This window comes from Microtus pennsylvanicus, chromosome 2 (genome assembly GCF_037038515.1).
Source record: "Microtus pennsylvanicus isolate mMicPen1 chromosome 2, mMicPen1.hap1, whole genome shotgun sequence".
In the NCBI taxonomy this organism is placed as follows: Eukaryota; Metazoa; Chordata; class Mammalia; order Rodentia; family Cricetidae; genus Microtus; species Microtus pennsylvanicus.
The window spans coordinates 130808383-130823830 of record NC_134580.1 but is presented as its reverse complement, the minus strand read 5'-3'; the positions used below and the strand labels follow the sequence as shown (position 1 = coordinate 130823830).

The 15448-nt window shown below is 41.9% G+C and overlaps 1 protein-coding gene across 2 annotated transcripts in view; it reads right to left on the bottom strand.

Moving 5' to 3' along the window:
- Acss2 (acyl-CoA synthetase short chain family member 2) overlaps positions 1–15448 on the bottom strand; it is a 40260-nt gene that overhangs the window by 11105 nt on the left and 13707 nt on the right. The window contains exons 3-8 of one of the 2 annotated variants that reach the window (XM_075962677.1): positions 3815–3906; positions 3514–3617; positions 3221–3293; positions 2877–2952; positions 2527–2641; positions 1790–1828 (exon numbers count right to left, since the gene is read on the bottom strand). In XM_075962677.1, the coding sequence (XP_075818792.1) occupies positions 1790–1828; positions 2527–2641; positions 2877–2952; positions 3221–3293; positions 3514–3617; positions 3815–3906 (499 nt within the window). The remainder of the gene's footprint in view (positions 1–1789; positions 1829–2526; positions 2642–2876; positions 2953–3220; positions 3294–3513; positions 3618–3814; positions 3907–15448) is intronic. The other variant, XM_075962678.1, reaches the window with a different exon arrangement.

The following is a 15448-nucleotide window of genomic DNA, read 5'->3' as shown; positions in this document are numbered from 1 at the left end:
CCAGGAAGGAGAGGAGCTGTTAGGGAAGCAAACATCCTTGTGGATTTTGTGTGTACCTATGAGGCCCATAGCCTTGAAAGAGGAAAGGGCTGTGTTTTCTAAAATAAAAGCTGAGGAGCTGGCCCTCAGAACAGTCTCGGAGGCTACCAGGTCGTCGGGGAGTATGGAGTACAGAGGTGGTGAGGCTGAGAACACCCACCAACTGGAGCAGACCCTGCATTGGAGACGCACAGGGCAGGAGCCTGGAGCCTGCCACGGCTTCTGCAGCTTCGCTGCGGTTCTTACACAAACACACCTGAACATTGTGAGACTAATTTCGCTTTGTTTGCTTGCTTGCTTGCTTGTTTTTGGTTTTGTTTTACTTTATTTTTTTGTTTTTGTAATTGATTTTACTTTCATCTCTAAAAAACAAAACCCAGTAGTTTGCTGCTTGAGACTGAATTACAAGAAATTTTATATATTTATGTTTTTGTTTGTTTTTTTCTAGTCTTTCAGGAAATTACCAGTCTATCTGATGTTTTTAAGGACAGTGACAACACCTAATATATTTTGAGTAGTTACTACATGCCAAATACCATATATATAGATAAAATCCTATAAGTACAGTTAGTGTCTTTACATTACATGGAGAGAAACTGAAGCAAGAAAGCTCTTACATTGGAGCAGGTAGGGTAGGTAGGATTTGAACCCAGGCAGTCTGGCTTTGGAACCTACATTCCAAACCACCAAATTTGTTACCTTTTTCAAAAGAAGTTTCATTTAGTTTTTGTTTCCTTCCTTCCTTTTTACTTGGAGCAGGGTCTCACTATGCAGCCCTGGCTGGCCTGGAAATCACTATATAGATCAGGCTGGTCTTGAACTCACAGGATTCCTTGACTCTGCCTCCCCAGTGTAGGGATAAAAGGCCTGCATTCCCAAACCCGGTGCTGACTATATTGTATAAGGAAAACAGTTTCCTAGAAATCTGGTCTGTGTTCAAATACTCATGAGAGTCAGCAAGGGCTTATGTCTCACCAGCACAGAAGTCAGCCACGGAGGGTTCAAAGTGCCCTGTGAAGATGGTGAAGCTCACAGGAACAGTGGCCTTGAAACCATTTTTGTTTAATCATATATTGTGTCTTTATTACTCATTTTTTAAAAAATGAAGAACAGAAAGGAGACATGACTTATTTGAAGTCATACAACCAAATATTGGTCTCTCTGGACCATAAGCCATTGCTCCACGCTAACTTCCTTTGAGTACCACCTACAGCATGACTTTTGTTGGATTCAGTACTTAATTATGTCAGAGTTATGTATGGGTTATAAATTCCAAGTTGCATATAAATGTATTTAGGAATTTCTTCTCTGCTGTCCCATAGAAAACTTCTTTTTCCTTTTACAATATAGGTCTAACTTCCCAACTTGATGGCAAAATCTCAAGATCAGAATTTGTACCTCCTCCATATGCTTCCTATCTTTCCTGGCTCTACCCTCCCCCAGCTAAATGCACAGCATATGCTTTCTGACAGGTTACCTAGTCCCCCTCCCACAAAGGATCTATGCAGCAGGAGTGAGCTGGATGTCTGTTGCTAACTTTGATATCCTTGTTATATGTGAGTCAACAGAGGCAGAAATAGACATTTGCTTTTCTAATCCTTCCAAATAACAAAGATGTCAAGGAGCCCAGGAACAAAGGGAACAGACTTAGCTCTGTCAGTAACCTCACTGGAGCAAACAGACAGAGAGCAGATGAACAGACACAAGCACACAGGGAAGCAGTGATCAAGAGCAGCGAAGAAATGGATACCTGGGGTCGGATGCACTTGGATTTCTCTTTCAGCTTACCCTGTTAAGAGCCCATGGAATGGAAAGGCTGATGAGCAGGGTCCAAAGATAGAGGTGAGAGAGGGAAGGGTCAGTGTTCCCTAAATCCCTAGATGCCTTCTTTCTCCCAGCCTGCCCTCTCACTAGCCCCTCAGCCTCATTTTCCTAACCCCTGTTATGTACAGAATTTCTCATATTGATTGGCGCCCCAATCTCCCTAGTCCCACACTAGCCTCTCTGGTCCAACACTGCTCAGGATACTTCAAATCAAAGAATCCAAGTAATCCCCTTTCCTTTTGGACAGAATTTACACACGTATGCCCCTCCAAACTGTAGGTTGTCAATGGAACTTTCCTACAGCCTTCAGCAGAAGTGATGGATCCAAAGCCACAAATGTAGCTCATTCAAGTGTCAGTCCAATCAAAATGGGTATATATAGTCACCTAAGTCAGCACATTTCCAACCCAAGCCCAAGCCTAAGCCCTAAGGGTCCCCTCTGCCTCTCAACCTTCACAGTTTCTCATGCTAGGCTCCTTCTCTACCCATATTCAAGGTCATACCCTTGCTGTCAGCCAGCTCTATTAGAGGAAGCTTTCCTGGAATTGTTCCCAGATCTCAGTATTATGATGAAGAAGCCAAGGGGAAAAAAATAGGAAATCCTTGGGTAGGAAAAGAGAGGGAATTAGAGCCCAAAGGAGAGTACAGTGGTGTCAGACTCACCTGGACATCTGGACACGGCCTCTTAACTGGGGGAGACCGGGTGGGGGAGTCATTCATGCCCAGTTCTGCCCGCCCCAGATGTTTGACCACAATGCAACATCTCACTGGGAAACCCCTAGAGAAAAGAAAAGGCTGAAGTATTGGTCTGGTTTTCCAGAAGAAGCTGGCAAGATGTACCCATGCCCCTCTAGGAGTATACAGCAAAGGGAAGCTGGCAATGGAGAAAGGGCCTGTCGACCCAAGTTAGTAGATGTACCCATGCCCCTCTAGGAGTATACAGCAAAGGGAAGCTGGCAATGGAGAAAGGGCCTGTCGACCCAAGTTAGTAGCCATTAGGTCAGCACACTTACTTCTCTCGGCATTTCTCCAAGGACTCATCAGCCAGCTCCTTCAGGTTCACAAGCTTTTCCCCCCTGTAGAAGGCATCTTTGGGGAGCAATAAACATTCCAGGCCTTAGTACACACCATGCTCCCCAGTGGGCCTAATGTCCACAGGGCCCTTCCTGAATAGGCTTCTTGATTCTGGTTCTTCCAGATGATTTGGGCTGACAAAGAGTCAGCCGAGGTAGGATGAGGAGAAGGCAGGCAAGCAGTCCCTACCCTCCATCCCAAGTAGCCCCGAATCAACAAGCAGACAGAATGGAGACCAACTTGAGGTATCGGGGGACCTGGAGAAGGGGGAGGAATTAGTCACCTGTGGTGATGAGAAGGCTGCATCTGGAGTCCAGGATCCTTTCACAGAGAGACTCTGCAGAGAAGCCTGCAAACTAGGGAGGGAAAAAGACCTGAGGGGAAGGTGAGGGCTAGGGGTTGAGCAATAGAGGAAGGGGGTGGTCGTGAAATTCAGCATCTCCAAAACGGAGTTCCAGAAGATACCGAATATCTGGTTTGGACCTATACTTATGATCCCTCACCATCCAGTTCCAATTTCCTTCTCGAGAACCCTGTCCCTCACCCTTGGTTCCTGTCACCAGCCCCAGCTCCTACCACAATGGAGTGCAAAGCTCCAAGGCGAGCACAGGCCAGCATAGCCACCACGAGTTCCAAGATCATGGGCATGTAGATGGCCACTCGGTCACCCTTCTGAATGCCTACAGCAAAGAAAGACACAGGACAGGACTATGGACCAGTTTTGCTATCCTTGCCCCCTCCCACTCAGACGGCCTCTCCTAGCTAACTTTTCTGGTCCTGTTATCAGATTCCCACATTTCTTGTCCTCTTTCTCTCCAGTTCCTCAGAGGACTCAGGGTTAAGGTTCTCTAGTTCCTCTCTTGCACCCCATACTCACCCTGTTTACGGAGAACATTGCTGAACTGACACACTTGGGCCAGAAGTTCACGATATGTGATCTTGGTGGTCTCCCCTGGCTCATTGCCCTCCCTGAGATACACCAGAAAGAATCAGTAATTAGGAACACAGCTCTGTTTTCTTATAAACAAGATAGGAGCAGTAGCAAAATTCCATCTGCTCATCTCAATGCCTGGCACTCTCCTGTTAGTGAATCTTCTCCTCCATCTTTCTAAAAAATTTTAATTAGCTAATTTAAAATTTTTATGTGTATGAGTGTTTTTCCTGAATGTATGTTTGGGTACCACCTGCAAGTCTGTTGCACCAGAGGCCAAAAGAAAGCATTGGATCTCCTGGAACTGGAGTTATAGATTGTTATGAGCCACCATGTGGATGCCAGAAATCGAATCCAGATCCTCTAGAAAAGTAGCAATGCTCTTAACTGCTGAGCCATCTCTCCAGTTCCCTGATACCATATCTTGAACTGACTAGACAGACACTTTGGCCTCTCAGGACACTTTGTATGCATGTTTTATGAGATTGGAAAGTGCTGTCTACCTCTGAATCTTTTTATGTTGACAAACTGGAGTGCTGAGCCCTTCTCTTTTATCCTAGGGTTGTATTAGAGAGAAACAACATAACAGATGCACCTTGTAATTGTTGTTGCTATTGTTGAGACATGGTCTCACACCCAGAACCCACTATAGAGACCAAGCTAGCCTACCCACTGCCTGCTTCTGCCTCCCATGTACTGGGATTAAAGATGTGTGCCATCGGATCCAGCAATATATGACTTTTATAAAGTATCAAGACTGAATTAAAGCCCAGTGTAGTGACTCACATCTGTAATATCACTATCCAGAAGACTAAGGTAGGAAGTTCTCAAGGAGAGAGAGAGAGAGAGAGAGAGAGAGAGAGAGAGAGAGAGAGAGAGAGAGAGAGAGTTGGTTCCAGGACAGCCAGGGCTACACAGAGAAACTCTTGAAAAAAACAAACAAAAAAAAGGAGGAGAATGAAAAAGAAAGAAGGAAGAAGAAATCCTCTTTCCAGCAGGCTTCTACATGCACCAAGAGGACAGAAAGAGCTTTTATCCTGCTTTTCATCACTGTTTTTCTTTTCTCCTTGAGAACTTCCTGGTTTTAATTCCAGAGGTAACATCCTTAAAAATAAAACATTTTAGGGGCCGGAAAATATAGTCAGTTGGTAGCATGCTTGCCTGACATGCATGAAGCCCTGGGTTCAGTCTCCAGCACGGTATAAAATGGGTACAGCAGCACATGCTTATAATCTTAATACTTAAGAGGTAGAGGCATAAAAGTCCAAGATCATCCTTTGCTACATAGTAGGTTTCAGGCCAACCTGGGCTGAGTGAGACCTTACCTATGAATACACAAATACATAAAGAAAGTAATGAATAAAATATTTTTTATTCTTTTTGAGATGGGGGTCTCACTATGTACCCTTGGCTGGCCTAGAACTCGCTATGTAGACCAGGCTGGCATTGAAGTCACAGAGATTCACCTACTTCTGCCTCTCAAGAGCTGAGATTAAAGGTGAGTACATAATTTTCAACTCAAAAAACAGCAATGAAAATGTCACCCACATTCTATAGCATAATTCCTATCTCTTGACTCCCTAAGTCTGGCCTGGTTTCTTTTAGTAATTCTTTCTTTGCTTATTTACAATTTTATAGGCTATATGCATGTGTAGAACAAGACACTGATGTCCAAGACACCGATATCACGGAGCTTATATACTAATGACAGTGTAGGTAATATATAAGCAACAATTAAACCAAGATATTTTAAGTTATGATAAGCATTATGAATAAATTTATAAACAGTGATTCAAAACTGAGTGACTGGGGAAAATCCCTTTTAAAAATACACTATTTTAGTCAGGTATGGTGACATGTTCCTGTAATCCTAGAACTCGGAAGGCTGAGGTGGAGTAGAAAGATTACCAAAAGTTTGAAGTCAGCCTACACAGTGAGTTCCAGACCAGCCTGGGCTAAAAAGTGAGACCCTGTTTAAACAACAACAACACAAACAAAGAAAGCACTGTGACTACATGTGAAAATTTACATAGAAGAATGTTTTTCTTACTCCCCTCTACTGCTGTTTCACTAGTTTTAATAAGTAATATAAATGATGCTGCATACAAAGATATGTATTGATAGGTGTCCCTCTTAATCTCCCAGTCACCCTGCCTGCTGACAACCACTGTTACTGATATTTTGAGAGTAACTTCCTAGAGACAATTTGCAGACAAGGCCACTCTTAGTAGCATGAAGGGTTGATGTAGGTGACCAAAATAATGACTTTGAAAGGAGTCTATGCTTTTAGCATCATTCATAAGATCCTTACGATACCAATGGAGGCAGAAATTTAAAACTGAACTTAGAATATTAGATTTTTTTTTTTTGGTTTTTTGAGACAGGGTTTCTCTATGTTTTTGGAGCCTGTCCTGGAACTAGCTCTTGTAGACCAGGCTGGTCTCGAACTCACAGAGATCCGTCTGCCTCTGCCTCCCGAGTGCTGGGATTAAAGGCGTGCGCCACCACCGCCCGGCAGAATATTAGATATTTTTTAAGGGACAAGCTCCTTACAGTCTAGCCGAGCACAGGGTAGTAAGGTTTAGGAAAAGGTGCTTTACTCAGGGAACACACTTGTTAGACAAAGTTGTCTATGTACGGGTATTCTTACAGATTCTAATTTTCTACACAAATGATGGCATTTTAGTTATTATTTCTTTTTGAGACCGGGTATAGCTATGTAGTCCAGGCTCACTTCAATAACATAATCCTCCTGTCTGAGTTTCCTGAGGGCTCCTACTATAGGCATATACCACCGTACCCAAGCAGTTGTGTAGTGGTGTGTGTGTGTGTGTGTGTGGTGACAGGGATGTAAACCAGAGCCTCAGGCATGCCGGGCAAGTGTTCTACCACTGAGGTACAGTTTTAGCCTTTAGTTACTATACACAAGCAATAAACCGAACAAATGTTACATGTATAACTCAATCAGCTTGCTTTTTAAAAATTTAAACACATGCCTTGGCACCATTCTTTATCAAGAGTGGTTCCATTCTCTTTATCTACTATTTGTATGTTATAATTAATTTAAGAAGTAATAATTCAATGGCCATCTTTATTCATATGTCATTTGCAAATATATCCATAGTATGAATTACTAGAAATGCAATTTTGGGGCCAAAGACATGTCCATTTTACATATTGATAACTATTAGGAGATAACCACTTTAGATAAGAGTGTCGGGGAAAGCATGGGGAAGTGCTCTCAGTGAAGGCAACAAGAAGAAATAGGTAACCATGGAAGTTCTTGGAAATAATATTCTGGGCAGAAAAAGCATCACATGGGAAGGTACTGAGGCCTGTTCAAAGAGCAGAAAGGAACTCAATGTGGTTGGAATATAGCGAACAAGACATTAGATGAGAACAAGAGCTAGGCATCAGTCAAATCTGATAGGCCCTGTAGGAGTGGCAAGTTTAAATTTTATTCTGAGTGTATTCTCTCTGGCTTCCTGATCCACAAAGTCCATGTCTACCTCCACATTTAAAATTCCATTTTATATTCTTTGCTTATGTGGAAGGGTGCATACTATGGCATATGTGTAGAGGACAATCGGGAGCAGCTGGTTCCACCCTTCACCACGGGGGTCCCAGGTCCTCAGGCTTGGTGGTGAGCCATCTGCCCAGCCTCTTCCACACTTCCTACCACGCCACTGCTTCTGCTCTCCTTTTCCAGATGCAATACTATATAATACCCTCAACCTCAACAAGCCGTCTGTGCTCCCTCCCCTTCTTTATATCCACAGTATTTATGAAGGAGGAAACTGACACCTGGGAGAACTAGCCAGCCAAGGTCACACAAGAAGTGACAGAGCCAAGAATAGAGCCTCAGATCTTCTGATTTCAAGTCAGGACTATTTTCTCACAGTGGAAGGAACTGGATTGGCAAGGATCTCAGGCCTTTTCTTACTGAGAAAAGTCACACAGAAATTATCAGCTTCTTTCAAGCTTCTGGCTTGATGAGTCAGTTACTATCTTCTCCTTGGCTTTAACCCTCCTAGGCCTGAGAGAAGCCAAGCATAGCAAGCTTACTAAAATGGGACAGCACAAGGAGAGAGGAAGCTGGCAAATGTCCCTGAATGCCACAAGCAGAAAAGCTGCCCACTGACAAATGCTACAGAAACTTCAAAACATCTCCAGCTGCAGCGGAGTGTTGATATGTGTGTCCTCATGCGTGATCCCCAGTGTCTACCCCGTATATACACTTATTCAATGTGTATCTCTATATACACTTGAATAAAGTCATATATACTAATATAGGAACTCACAAAAGCTGAGCTACACACACAAACACAAATAAGCATAAATATATGTACCAAGAATTCAAACATGAGTCTGCCTGAAAGTGCATTTACATACCCACCTACATGCACAGCTTGCCTTTTAGAAACTTTTCATCAAATCATTCTGCTTTTATTTTTTATAAAACCTTCCATTATTTTAAATAATCTCATTTATTTTACCTGCTTGTTATTATTCATGTTCTTTACAGGAATGTCTCGTCCACTGCTGTATCTCTAGCACTGAAAACAAGCCTGGTGTGTGCATGATGAGGAACCGATGTGCACAGCTCACATATGCAGAGCTCTCCGGCTGTGCGCACAAGCTATACATTATTGATATAGGTGCATTACTCATTCCAGTGTCTTCTTTCTCTGTCATAGACACCAGGCTGGGGACTCTGTCTGCTTAGAAGGGGGAGGAGAACAAAACTTGGCCTTTTCAAGATCCAAAGCCCACCAGGATCCTTGAGCTTTTAACTGAACAATTAATTTGGTGTAATTTTGAGATTCAAAGAGACTTTTGGCTATGATTAGGACCAAAGGGTGGTTTGCATAAGAACAAGTACAGGGACTCAGAGTTCAGTCCTCTTTCTTCCACAGGGGGAATTGTAAGATCAAAAAGTAAGGGGGACGGGGCTTGAGGTGCAGCTTAGCGGCAGAGCATTTTTCAAGCATGTGCAAGGTTCAGGTTCAATTCTCAGCACAATGGGAAAAAAATGAGATGTGCAGGTGAGTGGAGTATATCACATGACTAAACTGAGCATGTGCAGGTGAGTGCAGTAGATCACATGACTAACCTGAGCATGTGCAGGTGAGTGCAGTAGATCACATGACTAACCTGAGCATGTGCTGGTGACTGAAGTAGATCACATGACTAAAACTTGACAGAGATAGGAAACTGTTTTCCTGCCTCTTAACTTTTTGTATGAGAGCAATAATATATGTAAATGATATTTAGCCTCAATTTAGGCTAATCAACGAGAAAACACAATCCATGCTTTGGCTAAAGGAGGCATCCGGTACCTAAACTTAGCTCCTGTTAAATTTCATTCAATGGGGCTCAATGATGTCATTTTTTTAGAGTCTGGAATATATTTTTGTCAAAATTTTTAAAACTTATAGCTAATTTTCAAAAGTTTAGAACACCATAAGCAAAACAGAACTATTAATGAGAGATTTAACTGATAGATTACTGATGGACCTTTGCCATAAACCTTACTCCCTGCCTCACTTGGAGGCCACAGTTAGTGGGAGAACACAGGATACACAGCCCTTCTGCAGAGAGTCTTTTTAAACTAGCCCTTTTGTATACTCTCCAACTTTACTCTAGTTCACTGTTAAAATATATTTAGGGACTGGGGAAATGGCTCAGTGGTTAAGAGCACATATTGTTTTTGCAAAGGACCTGAGTTTGATATCAAGTGGCTCACAACTGCCTGAAACTTCAACTCCAGGGAGCCAACACCTCTCTGACCTCTTTGGGCACATGCACAACTACACATACATACACATAAATAATAAAAATTTAAATATGTCTATGCATATATGTATATGTGTGTTTTCACAATTATTTCAATTGTCCCTGTCAAAATCACCACTAGGTAATTCAGGGGTGTTATTCTTTTTGCAAGGTTCTCATGCAGTTTTTAGTCAGAGTCCACGTACTTCCAATAGTCTATTAATTCTTACATGACCTATTTCCTTTTTGTACTCACATGTGCTTGTTCTGGCTTCCTCTCCTGTTCCCTCCTGCTCCATACACTTGACTGCCTTAGTGCTTGGCAAACACACTCATCCCCAGAATCCTCCTCCTCCACTTGTGGCACTGTTCCTCAAGATGCCCACGTGGCTTGCTCTTTCTCTTCAAGGCACTGATGAAATGTTGGCTTGTTTTACTTATTTTTAGACTGGGTATCACTCTGTAGCCCAAGCTGGGGTGAACCACTATGTAGCCTGGGCTGGCCTCAAACACACAGCAGTCCTCTTTCCTCAGCCTCCTAAGTGCTGGAATTACAGGAAACATTGCTTTTCAGTGAGGCTATCCTTGACTATCTCATGGAAGAACACTCCTATCCTTCAAAATGAACATCCTCCATGAGATCATTCACAGTTTCCCTTTCCCTTATCTAACCCCCAAACTGAAAAGTCTTTCACCCTTCCAGTGCCATTCACTTCATTTCCCTGTGATTCCCTGACACACACAACCTTGTACTGCATTTATATGGGTCTTATTTTTCCTATTGCACCCAGAGGGCAAGGGTCATGTTAGTTCTCCGCCTCTTCCAACTAAGGTCAGCACAATAGGGTACTCAAGGTCATAGTCAAAGCATCAGAAGACTGTTAAGTGATTAACAACAGAGAAGACTAGAGATCCTTTCTTACTATCAGAAGAAAGGCATCAGATTGGAGATTTTAATACCTTACAACTACAAGTAAAGCCTGAAATAGGGCCAAAGGACTGGGAGAAAGGTGAGTGGCAGGCCCAGGTACTTGCCCAGCATGCACTAAGATCCTCCAACCTCTTATGAGAGGAGCACTAGCCAGATGTTAATCTTGGGGGAAGAAGCCATTGAGGGATGCCCTAACCACTTTGAGATAATTCTACCTCTGTTGCCTTCACCTAGTTACACCCACTTTCATTTGTTTCCTGGATGACCATAATGGACCCCACACAATCTCCCATTTTACTCTTGCCCCCTTTTATCTACACCATTCAGAATGCTCAATTAAAAACATAAATCAGAACACAGAGTCTCCTACCTAAAACTCATCAATAGGTTCCATTACATAACGAAGAAAAACCAAACTTCTAAACCTTGCATCTTCTTCTACCTCATCTTGTGCCGTTCTCCTCGTCTGCTTCCTAAGGCTCCAAACCCACCAGCTTCTGATAAACAGAACACCCATGTTTACTCACTGTCTTCCTGTAGTTCTTTGGATTGTTCTAGGTTATGCTAGACCTCAGTTTAATGTCAGCTACCAGGTGAGATTTCCTCTACTCATCCTAACAGCACCATCCCTTCTGGTTTTATCATCACATTCTACCTATTTTCTCTGTGTTTTTCTCAAGCTGTACTTCTGTGACTTGCTTTCAAATTTGGCTGTTTTAGGGCCAGGAAGCTCAGTTGGGAAAGTGCTTACTGCACAAGCATGAGAATCTGTGCGGGGATCCCCAGCCCCCAATAATGCTGGGTGTAGCAGCCTGTGTCTGAAATACCCGCACTGGAGAGCCAAAGAGATGCAGATCTCTGTGCCTTGTAGGCTGGCTAGTTTTACTGGATTGGTGAGCTCCAGCTTCAATATGTGAGCCTGTCTCAAAAAATAAGATAGCAACAGAGAAAAAGACACCCAATGTCAACTTCTTGCCTCCATACCTACCTACACACACGTGAAACACACACACTAAAACTAATAACAATCAATGAAAGAAAATTGGCTGTTTCCCCTAGCTCCTGAAGGCAGAGGCCAAGATGGTCTTATTCACTGCTAAATCCCCAGTGTCTTGCACAGAACCTTTTTTCAATAGTAGGTACTTAAATTTTTTTTCTGGATGAACTAATAATTCTGAAAGATTATTATGTGAATGAAGTGGGTTAGCACTATGTAACTATAAGTGGAGTAGTTAAGAGTCTTTAGAGAGCTGGGTATACAGAAAGTCTTTCTGTCAGAGGTATCCAAAGACAGGATGTGTTCCTTTGGGAACTTTCTAACTCCGGAGGTAACACATAGAATCTGAGATTTGCAGAGATACTAAAAATCAATTTCTGTCATGAGAACCAAGCAAAATTAGCCTTTCTCAAAGTATATTCAAATAATGCTAATAATGCAGATTCTAAGACACCCTCCCTAAACACACACAAGAATAGGATTGTTGGGGCTGGAGAGATGGCTCAGTGGTTAAGAGCACTGACTGCTCTTCCAGAGGACCTGGGTTCAATTCCCAGCACCCACGTGGCAGCTCAAAACTGTCTGAAGATCTAGTTTCAGAGAATCTGACACCTTCACACCAATGCACATAAAAAAGTTAAATAAATCATAAAAATATTTAAAAAAAGAATAGGATTGTTCAGTGAAACTATGTACCTATTTGTAGTAGATGCTTCTTCAGAGAATGTGGCATTGGTATTTTTTTGTTAGAGTTTGGCATTTGAGACAGAATCTTGCTATGTAACTCATCTGGCCTCAAACTCCCGGTAATCCTCCAATGAATACTGGGATTACAAGGTGTGTGCCACCACAACGATCCTGGACTTCTCACTTTACAAATTCCCCCATATAATTTATATCCATGAAGATTATTAAAATTAACTTTATGGCCTTCCAAATTGTTTTTTACTTTATTTTATTTGAGTAGTATTGGTAATCAAACTCAGGACCTTGTACACGTTAGGCAAATATTCTGAGTTAGGCAAAAGAACTGAGTTACATGTCCAAACTTTAGTCTTTGGCAATCAAGTTTCAAACTAACCCAAACTGGCCTCAACCTCTGGGAATTACATACATAACATTACAACATTATGTGCCTGGCAGAATAGGAATACTTGAGCTGGGTGTGGTGGCACACGCCTTTATTCCCAGTACTCAGGATGCAGGTGGATCTCTGAGTTTGAGGCCAGCTGGGTCTATAAAGTGAGTTCCAGTTCCAAGGCTGCTGTACAGAGAAACCCTGTCTTGAAAAACAGAAAAAGAATTCTTTGAAACTATAAAAATGAAAGAATAATGTGAAAGAGTTCTATGACCCGTAAAGCATTGCACAAATGTTAGGAACTCTGATGTAAGCACAGCCTCAGGTCATTTTCTCCTTCCACTAAGGGAGTAGAAAGTGGAAACAACATCCTTTGACAAATTAGCACCTAATGTTCCCCGTGGGTTCTCCTGCTCTCCCTGCAGCAGAAGGCTGAAAGAGAGGCGGAGGGAGGCATACCTCCAAAACTGAATACAGAAATCACCAGAAAGGCTAAAGAAGAATGGAGCCTTTTGACATCTATCGTTTTTACTTACCCTAAGGCACAGGAATAGTAAGTGATGGCCTTGGGGTTCCCAAGCAGATTACATTATTCTAAAGTACTGCTGTCCAACACAGTAGCCATTAGCCATAGAGAACTATCACATATAATGATCACTATACGTGATATCACATATATCACACTATATGTGATAGTTCTATATGGTGTGTGTGTGAGTGAAAAACAAAGTTTTCTTTCATTTAATCTTACTTCAAATATAAAATAACATGTGGTTAGCAGTTATCACATTAGACACTGCAGCATGATAATCTATAAATTGCTATTCAAAACATTTTCTTCTTAAATAACATGGCCTTTTCCAAAAGGAAATGTTTCCAAAACCAGGGAGGAAAGGCATGGAAGAAAATCAGTATGTTAAAATCCTGAAAACTGTATGGTTGAAGAAACTCAAACTCAGAGAGATTTGCCTGCTTCTGCCTCCTTGGTACCACTAATGCACAGCCAAGAAATTTTAAGAGACTAAAAATCGAGTTCCTCAATTTCTGTATGTCATCTTTCCTAACATTGATCTATTAGGAAATCTGGAGAGGATTTTCTTTTCCCACTCTATTTCACAATTACCCTTTCTCCTGTCTTTTAAAAAATGCCAGTTTTCTATCCTACACATTATTATGAAGGTAGTTGATCCCTGTGCCTCACCTATCCTAGGTATATGCTTTCAACTGGTCTATAACCTCAGTGCTGAAAAAATTTTCAGGGGCACTCTATTCATATATAACAACTAAAAATAGATTCAGGGATTTTATTTCCTAGAGATTCTGATTAAATAGGTTAACAAAACTAGGGAGATGGCTTAGCACTAAAGAGCACTATCTGCTCTTCCTGAGGACCCAGGTTCTGTTCCCAGCATTTACATGGCTGTTCACAACCATCTGTGAGTCCAGTTCCAGGGTATCTGAACCCTCTTCTGCCCTCCACAGCTACTGCACAGATAAGGTTCATGTATAAACAATTTGGGCTGAAAACCTATACATATAAAATAAAAATAATAGGCTGGGATGGAGTCTTAGACTTCTAACAAGATTTTCAAGTGCTTATATTTGCATGGAACAATGAAGATCCCCTGGTTCTGAATACAGTGTTACTAGACCTAGATTTACTGTTTATCCCTAATTCAGTATATGAATTTACACAAACTCAGACTCTAATTTTTTCCTCTGTGAAATAAAACATGGAAAAAGAGAGTTGAAAGAGGGGAAAGGCTGGTGTTAGACAGGATAATCGCTAGTGTATCTTAAATTTGTTGATTATTTTCAAATCTCTAAATTCTTTAACTCAGTTTCAAAGAAAATCTGTAGACACAGGAAGGATGGAAACAAGCAGGATTTGGAGTCAAGTCAACAAATGTGCCTGAGTTTCTACAGTGGATCTGTGGGCTCATTCATGGAAGATCCAAAGTATGAAACCTACCCAGAAATTGAATACATGCTTACAGGGAGTAGAGGGAAAACTTAGCCGATATAAAGATCAAAGAAAAGTAATGCCATACCTGCTCACATGTTAAGTGAGTCAACACAGGTGCATCTCTCTCCCCACATGGCCACAGTGTAAAGCCGCTTAAAAGGTCACCCTCAACCTGATCCTCACAGCTCCCTAGCAGCAGGTAGACAAGTATTACTATTCCCACTTTAAAGTTACGTGTCCAGAGGAAGAGTCACACAGGGGATTAAATGTAAGCCTGTGAGTAGGATTTGAATTCCAGACCATTTACCCCATTGCACCAAATGAGCATGAAGAAATCACTCTCCTGAAAACCTCTAAAAGCACTGTGGGAAGTCAAGAACACACCCATCTACTTTGAACTTGAACTGTGGCCAAAAACGCATTTAACATGATCTTTTCAACTGCTTCACAATTTCCCGAAAGACTCACAATCTCAAGCAAGGAAGACCTCATATGCCAACTTGAACAGGCCTTGGTGGCTGGTGAGAGAGCTCAATGAGTAAGGGGGCTTGCTGCCATACCTGCCGAGCTGAGTTCAATTCTTAGAACCCTCATGGTGGAAAAAAAGAACTGCCTTCGACAAATAGTCTTTTGGCCTTCACACACACAGACACACTAAACAAACTAATTAATTAGTTAATTAATGTAAAATAAAGACAGTCCTTGGCATCGTCAAGAATCATGGGAGACATGTAGAGTTGTTTGCTCCTGGAGACATGCCCTCCACATCCCCACTTGAAATAATTTTCTTTTTTTATATTTCTTTGTTTCCTTTTTTTTCACATTGATCCTAA